This window comes from Myotis lucifugus, unplaced genomic scaffold (genome assembly GCF_000147115.1).
Source record: "Myotis lucifugus unplaced genomic scaffold, Myoluc2.0 scaffold_29, whole genome shotgun sequence".
Lineage (NCBI taxonomy): Eukaryota > Metazoa > Chordata > Mammalia > Chiroptera > Vespertilionidae > Myotis > Myotis lucifugus.
The window spans coordinates 4,320,742-4,343,121 of NW_005871077.1; the positions used below are offsets into that span (position 1 = coordinate 4,320,742).

The window sequence follows — 22,380 nt, forward strand, 5'->3', positions numbered from 1 at the left end:
ACCTGGTTGGATAGCGGCAGACTCAGACCCTTTCCCAGAGGGGCTGAGGGCTGACTCCTTTCTCCCCTTTGCCTAAAAAACAACAACAACAACAACAAAAACTCTTTGGGAGGACTTACTGTTTTGAGTCTTAATCAGCTTTAGAGAGAAAGAGAATTAGAGTCAGTCTTAAGCTTTAAGGTCTGCTCAATCATGATTTGGTGCTGCCTTGATATTAATCTGTTCATACCCTGTACCTAAGATATTAATTCTATGGGACTAATATAAAGGGTATACATTAGCTTAAAAATGGGGGAAAGCTAAGAATAATATTTTAAAGTTTTCTTAATATACTCTCACTGCTACTACTGGCTTCTTCCCTCCCATCAGCCCCCATCCTTTGTGCCCATACATAAATCAATCTTCAGTTACCTCTCAGGGTTTCTTACAGGTGTTTTGTTTTGTTTTTAATTTAAATTTAAATTTTTAAAAATGTTGTTGAAAGTATTACAGATGTCCCTCCCCCAACCCAATTGATTCCTTCTAGCCCACACCACTCTCTGCCCCTGCCCTTCACCACACTATTGTCTGTGTCCATAGGTTATGCTTATATGCATACAAGTTGTTTGGTTAATATCTTCCTACTCACCCCACCTTCCCTATGAGATTTGACAGTTTCTTCCATGCTTCTGTGTCCCCGGATCTATTTTGTTCATTATATTCCACACGTGAGTGAGATCATGTGATACTTATCTTTCTTTGACTGGCTGATTTCACTTAGCATAATCCTCTCCAGGTCTATCCATGCTGTCTCAAAGGGTAAGAGATCTTTCTTTTTTACTGCTGCATAGTATTCCATGGTGTAAATGTACCACAGTTTTTTATACACTCATCTACTGATGAAAACTTGGGCTGTTTCCAGATCTTAGCTATTGTAAACTGTGCTGCTATGAACCTAGGGGTGCATACATTCTTTCTGATTGGTGTTCTGGGATTCTTAAGATATATTCCTAGAAGTGGGATCACTTAGTCAAATGTCAGTTCCATTTTTAATTTTGGAAGGAAACTCCATACTATTTTCCACAATGGCTGCAACAGTCTTCATTCCCACCAAAAGTGTACTAGGGTTCCTAATTCTCCACATCCTCACCAGCACTTGTCATTTGTTGATTTGTTGATGTCAGCCATTATGATAGGTGCAAGATGATGTCTCATTTTCATTTTAATTTGCATCTCTTATGATTAGTGACTTTGAGAATTTTTTCATATGTCTCTTGGCTATTTGTATGTTCACTTTGGAGAAGTATCTATTTGGGTCCTTTGCCCATTTTTTAATTGGATTGTTAGACTTTTTGTTAAGTTGTATGAGTTGCTTATATATTTTGGATATTAACCCTTATTAAATGTATCATTGGCAAATATGTCCTCTCATACAGTGGATTACCTTTTCATTTTGTTGATGGTTTCTTTTACTGTGCAAAAGCTTTTTATTTTGATAGTCTCCTTTCTTTATTTTCTCTTTTGTTTCCCATGCCCTAGGAGATATATCTGTAAACATATTGTTGCAAGAGATGTCTGAGATTTTGCTGCCTATGGTTTCTTCTAGGATTTTTATGGTTTCGTAACTTACATTTAAGTCTTTTACCCATTTTGAATTTATTCCTGTGTGTGGTATAAATTGGTGGTCTAGTTTCATTTTTTTTTGCATGTATCTGTCCAGTGTTCCCAATACCACTTATTGAAGAGACTGTCTTGACTCTATGGCATGCTCTTTCCTCCTTTGTCAAATACTAATTGAGCATTATGGCTTGAGTCCATAATTTCTGGGGTCTCTTTTCTCTTCCATTGATTTATATGCCTGTTCTTGTGCCAGCACTGGTCTGTTTTAATTACAGAGGCTTTGTAGTATAACTTGATATCTGGTATTATGATCTCTCCCACTTTGTTCCTCTTTCTCAAAATTGCTGTGGCTATTTGGGGTATTTTTTGGTTCCACATACATTTTTGGAATGTTTATTCTAGATCTCTGAAATATGCCGTTGGTATTTTGATGGGGATTGCATTGAATCTATAGATTGCTTAGTGTAGTATGGACATTTTAATGATGTTATCTCTACCAATCCACGAACACGGTATATTCTTCCACTTGTTTATATTTTCCTCTATCTCTTTTTCAATGTCCTATAGTTTTTAGAGTACAAGTCTTTTACCTCCTTCGTGAAGTTTATTCCTAAGTATCATATTTTTGTTGTTGTTGTTGCAGTGGTAAATGGGATTATTTTTTTAGTTTCTCTTTCTAAGAATTTGTTATTGGTGCATAAAAATGCCGTATATTTCTGGGTGTTAATTTTGTATCCTGCTACATTGCTTAATTCATTTATTAAATCTAGTACCTTTTGGTGGAGTCTTTGGGGTTTTCTATGTACAGTATCATGTCATTTGCAAATAATGACAGGTTTACTTCCTCCTTTCCAATATTGATGCCTTTTATGTTTTCTCCTCGCCTGATGCCTCTGGCTAGGACTTCCAGTACTATGTTGAATAAGAGTGGTGAAAGTGGACATCCCTGTCTTGTTCCTGTCTTTAGAGGGAGTAGTTTTTGGTTTTGCCCATTTAGTATGATGTTGGTTGTAGGTTTGTAATATATAGCCTTCATTATGTTGACATAAGATCCCTCTATTCCCACTTAGCTGAGAGTTTTTATCAAAAAAGGGTGTTGGATTTTGTTGAATGCTTTTTCTGCATCTATTGATATGATCGTATGATTTTTTTCTTTCAGTTTCTTTATACGATGTATCATGTTTATTGATTTGCAAATATTTTAGATTTTAAAAAATATTAATTTTTGTTAGGGATGTTGCCATTTTCATTTTTTAATTTCTCCAGAATTGATTTGGGGATTTAACATCTTTATGGCAATAAATAATCCTGCCATAATTTTTAATCTGAAATCTTTATCTTTTATTCTCAGGAAGGAATAAAATTTTTCTCCCATAATTTGGAAGTTAAGTAAATAACAAAATGAAGCCAGTAAAGCATCTGTTGCCCTCTAATAATAAATTGGCAAGTGTTCCAGAATTAAGTTACAACAAAGGATTTCATAATTCACCATTGTCACCTAAACCAAAGGAAAAACAAAGTTCAAAGTTAGTGCGTGAGAAACTTGAACCAATGGTCTTAAGATCTCCACCAACAGGAGAATCCATTGTGAGGTATGCTTTGCCCATTCCATCAAGTAAGACAAAGGAATTAATAGCAGAAGATGAATTGCTCAGAAAAATTACCAAACATCTAAAGATGGTAAGTCATTTGTTTGTTCTTATGTGGAGGGTCCCATGGTCTTTTCTGGGTTTAGTGATTTGCTGGGTGGACTCACTGGGTTCAGCATATAGTCATATTGATGGTTAAAATTTATTATAGTGAAAGAATACAAAGCAAAACCAACAAAGGGAGAAGGCACATTGGTGAAGTCTAGAGGAAACAAGGTACAAACTCCCAAGAGTCCTCTCCTTTTGGAGTCACACAGAACATGTCTTAATTCCTCCAACAACAAATTGTGACAAAACATATGAAATGTCTACAAGAGAAGTTCCTTGAAGACTCAGTGCCCAGGGTTTTATTGGGGCTTGATCACCTAGATACTCTCTGCCTATCATGTATCAAATTCCAGACTCCCTGGAGGAAAGCAGGTGTTAACATTAGTTATTGTTTGTACAAACAGTGTAGGGACAGATCAGTTAGTGAATGGTGGGAACTCTTCTGAAATCCATGTTCTGAGATGCATACAGATCTTTTTTTAGGGATAGGTTTTTTGAAGTCTCATGCCTGCTCTGTCACCTCATCTCTGCACTTTAGAAACTTTAGCTCTTGGTGTTGGGAAATAAATTTCCCTTTCTATGGGGTTCTTTTTGCTCAATGATCCAGAATCTATATATATAAAAGGCTAAGTGACTGGCTGACTGGCTGGTAGCTATGACGCACACTGACCACCATGGGGCAGATGCTCAACCCAGGAGCTGCTGAGCAACAGCAACTTTGCAGAGTGCCCTCTCACACTCCAGGACCCCTCAGGGGATGTCAAACTGCCAGTTTCGGCCCGATCCCCGCAGGCCAGGCTGAAGACCCCACCTGCCGGAGGGACCCTGCTCACTTTGCAGATGCCCTTCAAGCCCTGGTGCTGCCTCTGGTGCAGCCAGCCAGGGAGGGACCGTGGGAGGTTGGCTCCAGGTGATGTCTGGCCCGTCTCACCCAGTCCTACCCTGCTGGCCACCTTCTAATTAATTTCTTTCAATGTGCATGAATCCGTGCACTGGGCCTCTAGTTAAATTATAAATGTACCAAATACCATTCGTATAAACACTGAAAAATGAGGAATAGCACAAACATAAAAAAATATAGTTTGCCAAACTTCCAAAATGTAAGTTTGCTCAAAGTTTGAGGGGTTAATTCAGATAATTTCCTTTAAAACAGTGGTTGCCAACTGGTGGTCTGCAGACTACTGGTGGTCTGTGAGGTCTGAAAGGTTGGCGACTGATGCTTTAAAAAATGTATTGCTTTCTGATTTCCATCTCTCTATTTTCCCTACTCTCTCCAGAGAAGAAAGTTGAGTCAGTTAAATTTTTAGGAATACATCGGTGGTAAAGTAAAGTTGATGTTTCAGCTATGCCTAGGCAGACCCTCTCCTTTTTAAATACCTGTCAATACAGAAATGGAAGAGTCATAGGGCCTCTCTTGCTAGGAAGTAGGGTTAAGGACTCTTGCTCATGACTTCTTCATGATGATATGAGCTGGGGCATAAGATGGAAAATTTAATTTGAGTACTGCCAAAAATAATTTTTTTCCTTTACTGATTTTAGAGAGAGAGGAAGGGAGAGGGATAGAGAGATAGAAACATTGGTGAGAGTGAAACATCATCAGTGGGCTGCCTCTTGCATGTCCCCCCACTGGGTATTGAGTCTGAAACCTGGACATTTGCCCTGACCAGGAATCAAACCAGGGACCTCTTTGGTTTTTGGATCGACGCTCAACTGCTGAGACACACTGGCTGGGCAGAAATAGTCTTATTGCCAAAAAGGTCCTGACATGGTTGATTTAATATATTTTTACATTTAATGTAATAATTTTAAACTGTAAATGTACTTAATTTGCTTTTTCTCTTAGGTTGTTTCTACTTTGGAAGAAACCTACGGAATGGGCAGTGAAAATGTAGAAAAACCACTTGTAAAGTCTGAAACTGAAGAAGTATCTTTATCTGTAAGTATATGCAAATTCTAATGTAGAGAAATGAACACTGAAAAGGGCTAAGATTTTCTTTTGTGTTCACATATGTTTACAGTATAAATTCCTTACCCATTAAAAATGATCCACTTAGGATACTTAAAAATAGTGTACTGATTTTTCCATCCTCTGTCAATGACACTTCCTTAAAGTTTAACACACACACACACACACATGTGGGCAAAAAAGTTTATAGTTGTGAGTACATAATCTTGTATTATTATTTATTGTTGTATTATATTTTTTTCCAAATGAACAACTGTAAACCTACTTTTGCCCACCTCTGTGTTCTTTATAATCAGAAGTCATACTTATCATTCATTTTTAAACACAAAGATATTTATAAGGTATATACATAGTAGTTACTTTTTTTTGGCCATTCATAATATTTCAGGAGTCTAAGGCTGGGGTTGCTTGATTTTCTGCAACTAGATAGACGAAAATGAGAGCAGAGACATAACTGGGAATATGACATTAATGAACCATTCCCGAGAATGTACTTGTAAATTTTCTGGGAGAATTTGCTAGTATAGCATTTGGAGCCTGGTTTCTTGCCTAATGTGTTTGAATTAACCTAAATTACATACACAAAATTATTTTGAAAACTAGTTAAATATACTAAAGTATAGATGAACATACATACAGGTTCTAAAATAAAAGCAACTTTCTGTTTGTTATTCTTTTCAAAGGTTGGGGATGATCTAAATTCATTCTTGGTATGTTGTTCACAATTTGCAGCTCAATTAGAAGGAGCAGTTAAAGAGGAGAGTCATGTATGTATTCTGTGTAAACTATCAAGTATAAAATATTGCTTACTATTTTAATAATCTTAATAATAATATAAATAAAGTAACAATATTAATAATAAACATTTAAATTATTAATTATTAACACTAATTTATTAATAAAATATTTAATGTTATATTGGTTATTTGACTTGACTGTGATTATCCAGATAGCATTATTAGTCTAGATACAATGCCTTAATTAGTTATAAAGAGCATTAGAAAACATTATTTTTCCTTATTCTTTTTTAAATCTTTATTTTTTGAAAGTATTACGTATGTTCCCCTTTTTTCCTCATTGACCCCTTCTAGCTCACCCCAGGCCTTCACCTATTGTCTGTGTCTATGGATTGTGCATATGGAAATACAATTTCTTTGGTAGATATCTTCCTACCCACCCTCGCCTACCCTCTGAGATTTGACAGTCTGGTCCATGCTTCTCTGTCTCTTGATCTATTTTGTTCATTAGATTTCACATATGAGTGAAATCATATGGTACTTATATTTCTTTGACCAGCTTATTTCAGTTAGCCTAATCCTCTTCAGGTCCCTCTATGCCAGTGGTGGCGAACCTATGACACGCGTGTCAGAGGTGACATGCGAACACATTTTTTTAGTTGATTTTTCTTTGTTAAATGGCATTTAAATATATAAAATAAATATCAAAAATATAAGTCTTTGTTTTATTATGGTTGCAAATATCAAAAAATTTCTATATGTGACATGGCACCAGAGTTAAGTTAGGGTTTTTCAAAATGCTGACACGCCGAGCTCAAAAGGTTCACCATCACTGCTCTATGCTGTCTCCTTCTTTTTTACTGCTGCATGGTATTCCATGATGTAAATATAATACAGCTTTTTTATCCACTCATCTTCTGATGGGCAGGCACTTGGGCTGCTTCCAGATCTTAGCTATTGTAAATTGCACTGCTATGAACATAGAGGTGAATACATTCTTTCTGTTTGGTGTTTCCAGTTTGCTAAGATATATTCCTAGAAGTGGGATCACTTGGTCAAATGTCATTTCCATATTTAATATTTTGAGGAAACTCCATACTGTTTTCCATAATGGCTGCACCAGTCTGCATTCCTACCAGCAGTGTACTAGAGTTCACTTTTCTCCACATCCTCACCAGCACTTGTCATTTGTTGATATGTTGATGGTAGCCATTCCGTTAGGTGTGAGGTGATACCATTGTCATTTTAATTTGCATTTCTCTGATGACTAGTGAATTAGAGCATTTTTTTTCATATGTCTCTTGGTCATCTGTATGACCACTTTGGAGAAGTTTACAATTTAGGTCCTTTGCCCATTTTTTTAAAAATATATTTTATTGATTTTCTACAGAGAGGAAGGGAGAGAGATAGTTAGAAACATCGATGAGAGAGGAACATCGATCAGCTGCCTCCTGCACATCTCCTACTGGGGATGTGCCCGCAACCCAGGTACATGCCCTTGACCGGAATCGAACCCGGGACCTTTCAGTCCGCAAGCCGACGCTCTATCCACTGAGCCAAACCGGTTTCGGCCCTTTGCCCATTTTTTAAATGGCATGTTTGTCCTCCTTTTGTTAAGTTGTATGAGTTCCTTATATATTTTGGATATTCACCCTTTATCAGATGTATCATTAGCAAAGAGAATTTCTTTTCATTTTGTTGATGGTTTGTTTTGCTGTACAGAAGTTTTTTTTTTATTTTGATGTATTCACATTTCTTTGTTTTCTTTTTTATTTCCCTTGCCCTAGGACATGTATCTGCAAACATATTGCTATTAGAGATGTCTGAGATTAAACTCCCTATGGTTTCTTCTAGGATTTTTATGGTTTCCCGACTTACATTTAAGTCTTTTAGCCATTTTGAGTTTATTCTTGTGTATGGTGTAAGTTGGTAGTTTAGTTTCATTTTTTTACATGTATCTGTCCAATTTCCTTAAGATCATTTATTGAAGAGACTGTCTTGACTCCATTGTATGCTCTCTCCTCCTTTGTCAAATATTAATTGAGTGTAATGGCTTGGGTCGACCTCTGGGTTCTCTATTCTGTCCCATTGATCTATATGCCTGTTCTTGTGCCAGTACTGGGCTGTTTTGATCACAGTGGCTTTGTAGTATAACTTGATATCTGGTATTGTGATCTCTCCCACTTTGTTCCTCTTTCTCAAGATTGCTGTGGCTATTTGGGGTCTTCTTTGGTTCCACATAAATTTTTGGAATGTTTATTCTAGATCTCTGAAATATGCCGTTGGTATTTTGATGGGGATTCCCTTGAGTCTGTAGATTGCTTTGTGTAGTATGGAGATTTTAATGATGTTAACTCTACCAATCCACGAACACGGTATATTCTTCCACTTATTTATATCTTCCTCTATCTCTTTTTCAACGTCCTGTAATTTTCAGAGAACAAGTCTTTTACCTCCTTCGTGAAGTTTATTCCTAGCTATGTTAATTTTTTTGTTGCAGTGGTAAATGGGATTATTTTTTTAGTTTCTCTTTCTGAGAATTTGTTATTGGTGTATAAAAATGCCTTATATTTCTGGGTGTTAATTTTGTATCCAGTTACATTGCCAAATTCATTCATTAAATCTAGTAGTTTTTTTTGATGGAGTCTTTAGGGTTTTTATGTACAATATCACGTCATCTGCAAATAATAACAGTTTTACACACATCTTTCCCATTTGGATGCCTTTGTTTTTCTTTTTTTTTTTGTCTGATGACTTTGACTAGGACTTCTAGTACTATTTTGAATAAGAGTGGTGAAAGTGGATATACCTTTCTTGTTCCTGTTTTTAGAGGATGTGGTTTTAGTTTTTGCTCATTGACTATGATGTTGGCTACAGGTTTGTCATATAAAGCCTTTTTATGTTGAGGTATGATCCCTCTATTCCCACTTAGCTGAGAGTTTTTATCAAAAAAGGGTGTTGGATTTTGTTGAATGCTTTTTTGCATCTATTGATATGATCATATGATTTTTTTCTTTCAGTTTGTTTATGGGATATATCATGTTTATTGATTTGCGAATATTGTAACAACCTTGCATCTCCAGAATGAATCCCACTTCTTCATGGGGTATGATCTTTTAATATATTGCTGGATTCAGTTTGCTAATATTTAGTTGAAGATTTTAGTATCTATGTTCATCAGGGATATTGGCCTGTCATTCTCTTTCTTTTTAGTGTCTTTATCTGGTTTTGCAATCAGGATAATGCTGGCATCACAGAAAGAGCTTGGAGGTGTTCCTTCCTCTTGGTGTTTGGAATATTTTAAGGAGTACAGTAGGTCCTCAGGTTACGCCGGAGATCCGTACCTACGGCGCCACGTAACACGATTTTCGCCGTAAGTCAGAACCCACCTACATAAGTACCTACGTCACTCACATGGAGCCACATACACAGCAGTAATGAAGTGAAACAGTAAAAAAAGTTTAAAAGATAACAATTCCTGACCTTTACTTGTGGTAAATAAATAAAAAACATAAAGCATATATGTACATACGTTGAAATGATGGACCTTTTTTTAAAATAAATAAATGGGAGATGGCGACATAACCACAAAATGATGTACGTTGAGTCCAACGTAACCCGAGGACTGTCTGTATAAGTGTTAGCTCTTCTTTGAGTGTTTTTGCTAATACTCCCCTGTGAAGCTGTCTGGGCTAGGGCTTTTGTTTGCTGGGAGTTTTTTGATTACTGCTTCAATTCCATCAGTTGTTATTGGCCTATTGAGGTTATCTGGTTCTTCCTGATTCAGTTTTGAAAGATTGTATTTTTCTAGGATTTTTTCATTTCATCCACACTGTCCAGCTCGTTGATATATAGTAGTTCATAGTATTTTATTACAATCCTTTGTATTTCTGACATGTCAGTTGTTACTTCACTGTTTTTCATTCTTATTTTATTTATATGGGTCCTCTCTCTTTGTTTCTTGATGAGTCTGGCTTGTTCATCAATCTTGTTTATCTTTTCAAAGAACCAGATCTTGGTTTCATTGGTGCTTTTGTATTGGTTTTTTAGTCTTTATGTCATTTATTTCTGCTGTCATCTTTTAAAAAATATTGTTGATAGTACTACAGATCTCTCCCATTTCCACCCTTTCACCCCTCTATTCCCAGCCCCTAGCAACCCCCTCCCAGTCTTCACTACCTTATCTTCTCTAATCTTTTTTTTTAAAATATTTTTTAAAATATATTTTATTGATTTTTTTACAGAGAGGAACGAAAGAGATAGAGAGTTAGAAACATCAATGAGAGAGAAACATCGATCAGCTGCCTCCTGCACATCTCCTACTGGGGACATGCCCGCAACCCAGGTACATGCCCTTGACCGGAATCGAACCTGGGACCTTTCAGTCCGCAAGCCGACGCTCTATCCACTGAGCCAAACCGGTTTCGGCTAATCTTTTTTAAAAAAATATATTTTTATTGATTCCAGAGAGGGAGAGAGAAGTAGAGAGAGATAGAAATATCAATGATGAGAGAGAATCATTGATAGGTTGCCTTCCACACACCCCACACCAGGGATCAAGCCTGAAACCCAGGTATGTGCCCTGACTAGGAATAGAACTGTGACCTCCTGGCTCATAGGTCAACACTCAGCCACTGAGCCAAGCCTGCTGGGCTCTTTTCTTTTCTTTCTTTTTTAAAAATATATTTTATTGATTTTTTTACGGAGAGGAAGGGAAAGGGATAGAGAGTTAGAAACATCGATGAGAGAGAAACATCGATCAGCTGCCTCCTGCACACTCCCCACTGGGGATGTGCCTGCAACCAAGATACATGCCCTTGACTGGAATCGAACCTGGGACCCTTGAGTCTGTAGGCCGATGCTCTATCCACTGAGCCAAACCGGTCAGGCAGGGCTCTTTTCTTATCTTTATTATTTCCTTCCTTCTACTTACTCTGGACTTTTCTTGTTTTACTCTTTCTAATTCTTTAAGTTGTAGGGTTAAGTAGTTTTTTTTTTTTTTTTTTTTTAGTTTGGCCTGTAGTGCTATGGACTTCCCTCTCAGTATTGCTTTTGTTGTCTCCTAGAGATGTTGGTTGTTGTGTGTTCATTTTCATTTGTTTTCAAAACGTTTCTTATTTCTTTCTTTACCTTATTGGTAACCCATTCATTGTTTAGAAACATGCTATTTAGACTTCATGTGTTTGAATGTTTTTACTGTAGTTGATTTCTAATTTCATTCTATTGTGATATAAGAAGATGCTATCCTATCTAATAATAGACAAACATGGTAATTAACCATACCTCTGATACGCTTCCCATTGGCTAATCAGGACGATATGCAAATTAACTGCCAACCAAGATGGCGGCCGGCAGCCAGGCAGCTGAAGCGAACAGGAGGCTTGCTTGCTCCAGTGAAGGAGGAAGCCAAGGTTCCCCACCTGCCACTGCTGGGCTCTGAGCTTGCACTCTAAGAAACAATGTTGCAATTATAGAAGCTAAACAATCCCCATGCTTTCAGCCAGCCGGCCAAGCTGGAGTAGCAACAGTGTTTCAATTATAGAACCCAAACAAACCCAGATACCTGCTTTCAGCAGCTGAGGTCTCAGAGCTGGAGCCGAGCCTCAGAGGTAAAGCCGGCTCTCAGTTTCAGTGACAGCCATAGAAGGTAAATAAATCCCAGAATAAAAGAAAAAGAAAAAAAGGAAAGGTTGGGAGCTTCAGTCACCCGCCAGCCTGAAAATGGCCCTCAGCCCCTAACCCAGACTGGCCAGGCACCCCAGTGGGGACCCCCACCCTGAAGGGGGTGTGACCAGCTGCAAACAGCCATCATCCCTTCATCCAGGCTGGCCAGGCACCCCAGTGGGGACCCCCACCCGGATCCAGGACAACCTTCAGGGCAAACCAGCCGGCCCTCACCCGTGCACCAGGCCTCTATCCTATATAGTAAAAGGGTAATATGCCTCCCAGCACTGGGATCAGCGGAGCAGCGAGGCCTCCTGGCCCCTGGAGCAATGTGACGGGGCAGCACCCAAACCCCCTGATTGCCCTGCGGCTCTTTGTGTGACAGGGGGCGGGGCCACAACCTCCCTATCTGCCCTGCTCTGTTCGTGACAGGGGAATGCGCCCCAAACCCCTGATCGGCCCTGCTGTGTGTGTGACAGGGTGCGGTGCCCCAACCCCCACCCCCCCATGGGCCCTGCTCTGCGTGTGATGGGGTGGAGCCGCAACCTTCCCATCATCCCTGCCCTGAGTGTGACAGGGGGGAGTGCCCCAACCCCCTGATCAGCACTGCTCTGTGTGTGACAGGGGGCGGTGCTCCAACTCCCCTATCGGCCCTGCTCTGTGCATGACAGGGGGTAGCACCCCAACCACTGATCAGTCCTGCTCTGTGTGTGACAGGGGGTGGCGCCGCAACCTCCCCATCAACCCTGCCTTGAGTGTGACAGGGGGCGGTGCCCCAACTCCCCAATCGGCCCTGCTCTGAGCCCGACCAGGGGTTGCACCTAGGGATTGGGCCTGCCCTCTGCCACCTGGGAGCGGGCCTAAGCCAGCAGGTCATTATCTCCCGAGGGGTCCCAGACTGTGAGAGGGCACAAGTGGGGCTGAGGGACACCCCCCCTCCAGTGCACAAATTTTTGTGCACCGGGCCTCTACTTATTTTAATATTCTTGAATGTGTAGAGAGTTGTTTTGTGTCCTAACATGTGGTCTATCTTTGCGACTGACCTATATGCCCTTGAGAAGAAAGTTGTTTATTCTGCAGCTTTGCGTGAAAGTTCTATAAATGTCAATTAAATCCATCCCATCCAGTGTGTCCTTTAGAGTCACTGTTTCCTTGATAATTTTTTGTCTGGAAGATCTATCCAGTGAAATCAGTGGGCTGTTAAAGTCCCCTACTATGACTATTTCTGATCTCTCCCTTAAAGTCCTCCAGAAGTATATATATATGCTCTTATAGTGGGTGCATATATCTTGTTAGATAGATTCCTTTAGTGTTATGTAGTGACCTTTATTATCACTTGTGATGGCCTTGATTTTGAAGCCCATTTTTTCAGATATGAGTACTGATATCCCAGGTTTTTGTTTTTTATTTTTCGTTTTCATGGAAAATTTAGTCCATCCCTTCACGCTCTTCCTGAGTGAGTTTTTATTCTGAGGTGGGTGTCTTGTAGACAGCATATATTTGGGTCATTCAGCTACCTTATATCCTTTGATTGGAACATTTAATCCATTTACATTTACGATTATTATTGATAGATACTTATTATTGCCATTTTAATTCTTTATGACTATGTTTCTCTCTCTATATATTTCTTAATATTGCAGCAGTTCTTTTAACATTTCTTGTACTGCTGTTTTGGTGATGATAAATTCCTTTAGCCCCTTTTTTTTGGTCTGTGAAGCTCTTTATTACACAATGTATTTTAAATGATAACCTTGCTGGATATATATATATATATATATATATATTTTTTTTTTTTAATATTTGTATGCTATCATTTTCTTTTTTTTTAAATCTTTATTGTTCAGATTATTACTTTGTTCCTCTTTTTTCCCCCCATAACTCCCCTCCTTCCAGCTCCCACCCCACCCTCCACCCTCACTCCCCACCCACTGTGTTCATCCATAGGTGCATGATTTTTGTCCAGTCACTTCCCGCATCTCCCACACCCCTTTTCCCCCCAAGAATAGTCAGTCCATTCCCTTTCTATGTCCCTGATTCTATTATAATCACCAGTTCATTCTGTACATCAGGTTATTTATTCACTTGATTCTTAGATTCATTTGTTGATAGATGCATATTTGTTGTTCCTAATTTGTATCTTTACCTTTTTCTTCTTCTTCCTCTTCTTAAAGGATACCTTTCAGCATTTCATATAATACTGGTTTGGCGGTGATGAACTCCTTTAGCTTTTCCTTATCTGTGAAGCTCTTTATCTGACCTTCAATTCTGAATGATAGCTTTGCTGGATAAAGTAATCTTGGTTGTAGGTTCTTGGTATTCATCACTTTGAATATTTCTTGCCATTCCCTTCTGGCCTGCAAAGTTTCTGTTGAGAAATCAGCTGACAGTCGTATGGGTATTCCCTTGTAGGTAATTGAGCCTCTTTCTCTTGCTGCTTTTAAGATTTTCTCTTTGTCTTTTGCTCTTGGCATTTTAATGATGATGTGTCTTGGTGTGGTCCTCTTTGGATTCCTTTTGTTTGGGGTTCTCTGCGCTTCTTGGACCTGTAAGTCCATTTCTTTCTCCAGATGGGGGAAGTTTTCTGCCATTATTTCTTGAAATAGGTTTTCAATATCTTGCTGTCTCTCATCTTCTGGTACTCCAATGACTCTGATATTAGTCCGCTTAAAGCTGTCCCAGAGGCTCCTTACACTATCTTCACACTTTCGGATTCTTTTTTCATTTTGCTTTTCCAATTGGGTGTTTTTTGTCGAATCTTTGGTTTGATTCTTGTGCTCCTCTGGTCTGCTATTGGGTATAATATTCTTTATTTCAGTCCGTGTATGCTTACTTTCTAATTTCTTTATCGTAGCATCGAGGGTCTCATTAGTTTTCGTGAGGCTCTGCACAAATTTATGGCAAGCCCTCAAAATTGCGATTCTTAGCTCCATATCCTCCATTTCTGTCATGTTTTTTTGTCTCCGCATCTTTTATGCTTTCTTGGTGCACCCCCTTGTGGTCTCTGTGCGCAGTCTTGTTCTAGCCAAGCCTTAATTGTTGTAGTTAACACTAGAGGGATTTGACCAGCAGACCGACTGGCTGTAGGATTCTGGGGAGGCGCTAGTCCTGCCCTTGCCTGAGGCGATCGGCAAATGTCTGTGCGCAGGGCTTGGGCGGGGCGGGCTCAACAGGGCGGGGGGAGGGAGCAGCTATGGCCGCTCTCAGTCCGTCCCCAAGGGCTCTGCCTCTCTGTCCCAGCAATCGCTGCAAACCTCAGAGGGGCCGTAGCCAGACAGTCCCGCTTCTCCCGTTTGAGTCTGGGTCCCTAGAGACTCGCCCGGATCTGTAGCCCAGAGTCTGAGACTCACTCCTGAGTGAAAACGACAACCGCGCCCTCAGCCACCAGCCCCCTTTGCGCGCGCACCACCTCACCACCGCACCACTGTACCTTTAAATTTTCCACACTGCGCCTCCTCTGTGCGTCGGCCTGCTGTTGTTTTTGCTTCTAGTTGAAGAGTCTCTCCTCAGCCAGCCTTCCTGTGGTTCTGGTTGATGTCCGTTCCGACTTTTAGTTGTATTTTTGAAGTGGTTGTTTACGGCGGCAGTCTCCGGTGTTTACCTATGCCGCCATCTTCGATTCTCCTCCCTTGCTGGATATATTAATTTTGGTTTCAGATCCTTGCTTTTCATTACCTTGAATACTTCATGCCATTCCCTTCTGAGCTATAGAATTTCTTATGAGAAATCAGTTGACAGCCTTATGGGAGCTTCTTTGTAGGTAATAAATTGCTTTTCTCTTGCTGCTGTTAAGATTCTCTCTTTGTCTTTAATTTTTGCTGTTTTAATTATGATGTGTCTGAGCATGGTGCTATTTGAGTTCTTACTGCTGGGGATTCTCTGTGCCCCCTGAACTTGTGTGACTTCCTTCAGCAGGTTAGGGAAGTTTTCTGCCATTATTTATTCAAACAGGTTCTCTGGCCCTTGCTTACTTTCTGGTCATCCTGTGATGTGAATATTGTTACATTTCATGTTGTCCCATAGCTCTCTTAAATTGTCCTCCTGCTTTTTTTTTTTTGTTCTCTGATTGAGTGGTTTTCCTACCCTGTCTTCTAATTCATTGGTACAATCCTCGGCTTCTCCTAATCTGTTATGTATTTTTTTCACTGTGTTCTTTATTAGTGTTATGTCATTCTTCAGTTCTGACTGGTCTTTTTTCATAGTTACTATAACTTTTCTCATGCTGTTGAGCATCCTTGCCATCATTATTCTGAACTCTTTATGGGATACATTTCTTTTCTCCATTTTATTTAGCTCTTCTTCTGGATAATTCTCTTGTTCTTTCACTTGGGCCTGTTTTTTTGTCTCCCCATTTTGGCTCCCTGATTGGTGTTTGTATCTATATATTAGGTATATCTGTTACCAGTCCCAATCTCTAGTTCAGGACAATGTCTGATGATGTTTGTGACTGGCCCTGAGTATCCTGTTTGACGCTATCAGCAATCCACAGTTTGTGGCTCCCTCTGCTGGGACAAGGTGCCTTTTTACAGGACTAAGATGTGTACCAGGGTCTGCTTTTCCTGGCCTTGGGCCCAGAAGGAGATCAGGCAAGGACTCAAAGCCTCCAGATATCCACCTCTGCCTGCAGTCTGATTGTTATTAAGTCTTAACCAGTTAACTGCCATGTGTTCAAAATGGAAACCATCCCCACATGCCACAATATTTTTAAATTTAATTTAAAAAATATCTGACTCGAGTTGAATAAAGGATGTCATCTTCTTCTTATGAGGTGCTTGATTCAATTATTCTTCATCTGATACCATTTATGGGGATTGAATTTTATTTGCACAATATAGTGTATTACAACAATAAATTCAATAACAAAATAATGATAATTTTCAATTCTGCAGAAATACTAACAAAAGCGAGCATGAAATAAAAATAAACCGTCTACACGAAAACACTAAATTTTGTTGATGTTCCAAAAATGAAATCTGTAAAAAAAAATGAAGAATGCACACCATGTTTACCATTTTTGGTGTGAAATTCATGATAACATAAATCTCAAGTGTCACAATGACCAATAAAAATCTCAGAGTGGCAGCCCTATATATCAATATTGGGATTTCTTCCATATGCACTGGAATATTTATGAATTTAAGTTACCACAATTTTCTTTACAAACCCAGATATGTCACTAACAAGTCTGACTTTAAAATTGGGCAACCAGAGTTGATATGCGAGTTGATATGCGAGGTTTGCGACTATTGATGCACATGGTGTGTGGGGAAGGTTCGCTGATTGCGTCCATAGACGCTTATGGTGTACAAAGGGTTAATTAATTTCAGGCTATTGACTATAGGGTAGGGTGAGAGGTTTTCCAACAGGGGCCATTGCTTCCCCCTCAAGCAAAAATTGCCTGGATGGTAAAAGTCTGCCAGAGGAAGATATTCTCTGTAGTATGAGGGAATGACAGTACAAGAAATGGGGGTGGCTGCCTTCCAAGCTCTAACCTCAGAGCCCCCAACACTTGATTCTTTTCACACAGGTCAAGTCCACTCTGCCCTCCCTGTGCCAGAGCCCTAGGTGAGTGGCTGCACATGTAATTTTTCTGTGTTGGCCTTTTAAGAGGATTCCTGCATATCCAACCATCTCTCCCTCTGAAGTTTTACTTCTTCTTTTCCAATCAGAATGCCTTTTATTTTTTCTTACTGTCTGATTGCTATGGCTAGCACTTCCAGTACTATACCAAACAGGAGTTGATTTCTGATTTTATGCCATTGTGATCTAAGAAGATGCTTGATATAATTTCAATCTTCTTGAATTTGAAGAGACTTTGCCTGTTTCCCAATATGTGGTCTATCTTTGAAAATGTCCCATGTGCACTTGTTAAGAATGTATATTCTGTAGCTTTGGGTGAAATGTTCTGAAGATGTTGATTAAGTCCATCTGATGTAGTGAGTCATTTAGTATTGCTGTTTCTTTGATGATTTTTTGTTTAGAGGATTTATCCAGTAGTGTACATGGCATATTAAAGTCCCTTACTCTGATTGTATTAATGTCAATTTCTTCCTTGATATCTTCCAGAAGTTTTTATTTAATTGGGTGTTCCTATATTGGGTGCATATATCTTTACCAGAGTTATATTCTTATTGTATTGATTCCTTTAGTATTTTGAAGTGGCCCTTTTTATCCTTCACTTTGAAGTCTATTTTGTCACATATAAGTATTGTTACCCCAGGTTTTTTTTTTTTTCATTTACATTTTCCTGAAAATTTTTTTTCCATACCTTCACTATCAGTATGTATGAGTCCTTTTTTTCTGAGGTGCGTCTCTTATAGGCAGCAAATATATGGGTCATGTTTTCTTATCCATTCAGCTACCTTATGTCTTTTGAATGGAGCATTTAATCCATTTGTGTTTAAGATTATTATTGATAGTTGCTTGTTTGTTGCCATTTTTATTGTTTATGCCTGTGTTCTTTCTTCCCCTTCTGTTTCTTCAATTTACAGCAGTTCCTTTAGTATTTCTTGTATTGCTGGCTTGGCGGTAATAAATTCTCTTAGCCTTTTTTGTCTGTGAAGCTTCTGATTTCCCCTTCAATTTTGAATGATAGCCTCGCTGTGTATATTATTTTTGGATTCAGTCCCTTGCTTTGCATCACTTTGTACACTTCATTCCATTCCCTTCTGGCCTGATGTGTTTCTGTTGATAGTCTGCTGGGAGATCCCTTGTAGGTAACTTTCTGTCTCTCTCTGGCAGCCTTTTAAGATTCTTACTTTGTTGTTGATATTTGCTAATTTAATTATTATGTGTCTTGGTGTTGGTCATTTGGGGTTCATCTGTTTTGGGACACTGTGTGCTTCTTGGACTTGTGTGATGTTTTTCTTCCACAAATCAGGGAAGTTTTCTGTCAGTGATTCTTCAAATAGCTTTTATATTCCTTGCCCAGCTTCCTTTCCTTCTGGCAAGCACCCCAATTATGTGGATGTTGTTTCATTTCGTGTTGTCTCAAAGCTCCCTTAGTCTCACCTCCTTCTTTTTAAGATTTTTTCCCCCAGTTTTTTTCTATCTTGTCTTCTAACTCGCTGATGTGGTCCTTAGCTCCTCCTAGTCTACTGTTGAAACTTTCCATTGTATTCTTTATTTCAGCTATGTCATTCTTAATTTCCTCTTGAACCTTCTTAACTTCTTCTTGATTCTTACACATGTTGTTGAATTTGTCTTCCATCCTTTTCAGTGTCCTTATAATCATTGCTCTGAATTCTTTCCCTGACAAGTTGCTTACCTTCATTTTGTTTCTTTTTCTTTTGCTGGTGATCCTTCCTTTTCTTTCATTTGGGTGTTGTATCTTTGTCTTCCAATTTTTGCTGTTCCTTTGTGATTGTTTCTATATATTAGATTAAACTGCTATGTCATCTAGATTTTTTGAGTTTGTCTTACATAGTAGATTTTTTTGTGGGACCCAGTGGTGCAATCTCTCAGGTCTTCTGGGCTAGTTATACTAGGGATGCCCTCTTGGGATATTTGGGTTCTCTTGGTTTAGTTGTGTCTTGAGTGTTATTGTCAAATTGGTGTATGGAGTCTCCTGTTAGGAAGTCTGTTTATGTGGCTTGCTCTCTACCATGTTGACTGAACAGCACAAAATACAATTTGACAGGACACAATACAAAGGAAACAAAACATGGAATGTACTCATGACACAGATAACCTCCAAAAAAGTGATCAACAGAGAAAAGAGAATTAAGAGAGAGAAGAGAGAGCAAAAATGATATCAAGAAAATAAAAAAAGGTAAGAGAGAATTAGAAAAAGAAGAAAAATATACGGGGAGAAAACACCACAAAACAAACAAATAAAACAAAAAAATGAAAACAATAAACACCCAGGAAAAGGGGGGGATAGAACCTGTAGAGGCAGAGCTTATATACAGAAAGTAAGGTTCAGGAATTCAATGAATAAGGGAAGGACCATGGTTCAGTATAGAGGAGGTAGAAAGAGAATGAGTGGATAAGAAGAAAAGGAAAATAAATAAAAAGATAAAACAGAGAACTGGTGAGGCAATCCATGGATGGAAGGTTGGAGATCGCCTAGAGAGAGTCAGTGCAGGAAAGAGAGAGATACATAACCAGACACCCTGAGAGGAGTGAACAAGTGGAGACAAAGAAACAGCCCTCATATAAAGGAAAAGGAGGAATCACCAGAAAAGAAAGTAAATTAAATGGAGGCAAGCAATATGTCAGAGAAAGAATTCAGAGCAACGATCATAAGGACACTGAAAAGGCTGGAAGACAAATTCAACAATATGTGTAAAAACCAAGAGGAAATTAAGAAGAACCAAGAAGAAATGAAGAATGACATTGATGCAATAAAGAACACAAAAGAAAGCATCAACAGTAGGCTAGAAGAAGTGAAGGACTGCATCAGTGAGCTAGAAGACAAGGTGGGAAAAAATACCCAAGCAGAGCAGCAACTGGAAAAAAACTTAAAAAACAGGAGGAGAGCCTAAGGGAACTTTGGGACAACATGAAAGGAAACAACAACTGCATAATAGGGGTGCCAGGAGGAGAGGAAACTGAGCAAGGATTAGAAAACCTGTTTGAAGAAATAATGACAGAAAACTTCCCTGATACTGGCAAGAAAAAAACTACACAAGTCCCAGAAGATCACAAAGTCCCAAACAAGACACATTACAGTTAAATTGGCAAACACCAATGACAAAGCAAGAACCTTAAAGGCTGTAAGAGGGAGAAAGTTACCGACAAGGGATCTCCCAGCAGACTATTGACTGATTTCTCAACAGAAACACATCAGGCCAGAAGGTAATGGAATGAAATATAAAAGTGCTGCAAGGCAAGGGTCTGAATCCAAGAATACTGTGCCAAGCAAGGCTATCAATCAAATTGAGTGTGAAATCAGGAGCTTCACAGACAAAAAAGGACTAAGGAAGTTTATTACCACTAAACCAGCAATGCAAGAAATGCTAAAGGGTCTGCTGTAAAATGAAGAAATAGGAGGAGAAGAAGGAACACAGGCATAAAGAATAAAAATGGCGACAAGTACCTATCAGTAATCTTTAAATGTAAATGGATTAAATGCCCCAATGAAAAGACATAGGGTAGCTGAATGAATAAGAAAACATGACCCATATATTCGCTGTCTACAGGAGACCCACCTCAGAACAAAGGACTCACACAGACTTATGTTAAAGGGATGGATAAAAGTTTTTCAGGCTAATGTAAATGAAAAAAAGCTGGGGTAGCAATACTTATATCTGACAAATTAGACTTCTAAGTGAAGGCTATAACTAGATAAGGAAGGCCACTTCATAATACTAAAGGCAGCAATTCAACAAGAAGATATAACTCTGGTAAAGATATATGCACCCAATACAAGAGGACCCAAATACATTAAAAAAACTTATGGAGGATATCAAGGGAGAGATCAACAGCAATACAGTCATAGTAGGGGAGTTTAATACCCCACTAACACCACTGGAGAAATCCTCTAAACAAAAAATTAGCAAAGAAACATCAATCCTAAATGACTTATTAGATCAGATGGAATTAATTGACATTCCATCCCACAGCCACAGAATATACATTCTTCTCAAGTGCACATAGGTCATTTTCAAAGATAGACCACATATTGGGAAACAGTCAAAGTCTCTTCAAATTCAAGAAGATAGAAATATAGAAATCATATCAAGCATCTTCTCAGATCACAATGGCATAAAGTTAGAAATCCACTGCAATAAAAACAATGAAAAAAAACAAACACTAAATAGCATACTATTAAACAATGATTGGGTTACCACAGAGATTAAAAATGAAATAAAAAGCATTCAGGCAACAAATGACAATGAAAGCACAACAATCCAAAATCTCTGGGACACAGTGAAAGCAGTCTTAATGAGGAAAGTTCATAGCTCTACAGGCCTACCACAAAAAAAAAAAACCAAGAAAACATGGTAATAAATGATCTAACCCTATAGCTCAAAGAGTTAGAAAGAGAGCAACAAGAAAAGCCCAGCGTAAGCAGAAGGAAGGAAATAATAAACATTAGAGCAGAAATAAATGAGAGAGACCAAAAAAACCAAAAAACAACAAACAAACCCCCAAAGATCAACAAAATCAAGAACTGGTTCTTTGAAAGGATAAACAAGATTTATGAACCTCTAGCCAGGCTTACCAAGAAGCAAAGAGAGAGTACCCAAATAAACAAAATCAGAAATGAAAGAGGTGAAGTAACAACTGATCCCACAGAAATACAAAGGATTTTCAAAAAATTCTAGGAACAACTCTATTCCAACAAAATGGACAACCTAGATGAAATATACATACTCTTAAAAAATACAAGCTCCCACAACTCAATCAAGAAGAATAAAAAACCTGAATAGGTCAATAACTACTGAATAAATTGAAGCAGTGATCAAAAATCTTCCAGCAAATAAAAGCCCTGGTCCGATGGCTTTATAGGGGAGTTCTACCAAGCATTCAAAGAAGAACTAAAACCTATGCTCTTCAGACTATTTCAAAAAATTCAAGAGGAAGGCACACTTCCAAACTCTTTCTATGAAGCCAGCATTACTCTAATCCCAAAACCAAATAAAGACACTAAAAAAAAAAAAAAAAAAAAAAGAGAACTACAGGCCAATACCCGTGATGAGCATAGATGCTAAAATCCTCAACAAAATTCTTGCAAACTGTATTCAGCATTACGTTAGAAAGATCATACACC

At 38.7% G+C, this 22,380-nt stretch overlaps 1 protein-coding gene across 1 annotated transcript in view; it reads left to right on the plus strand.

Annotated features, from left to right (window-relative positions):
- The first annotated feature begins 3,000 nt into the window (after nucleotides 1-3,000).
- Nucleotides 3,001-22,380, plus strand: part of CCDC7 (coiled-coil domain containing 7) — a 172,791-nt gene continuing 153,411 nt past the window's right edge. The window contains exons 1-3 of the mRNA XM_006086710.3: nucleotides 3,001-3,279; nucleotides 5,140-5,232; nucleotides 5,946-6,029. Coding sequence (XP_006086772.1) covers nucleotides 3,001-3,279; nucleotides 5,140-5,232; nucleotides 5,946-6,029 — 456 coding nt within the window. The remainder of the gene's footprint in view (nucleotides 3,280-5,139; nucleotides 5,233-5,945; nucleotides 6,030-22,380) is intronic.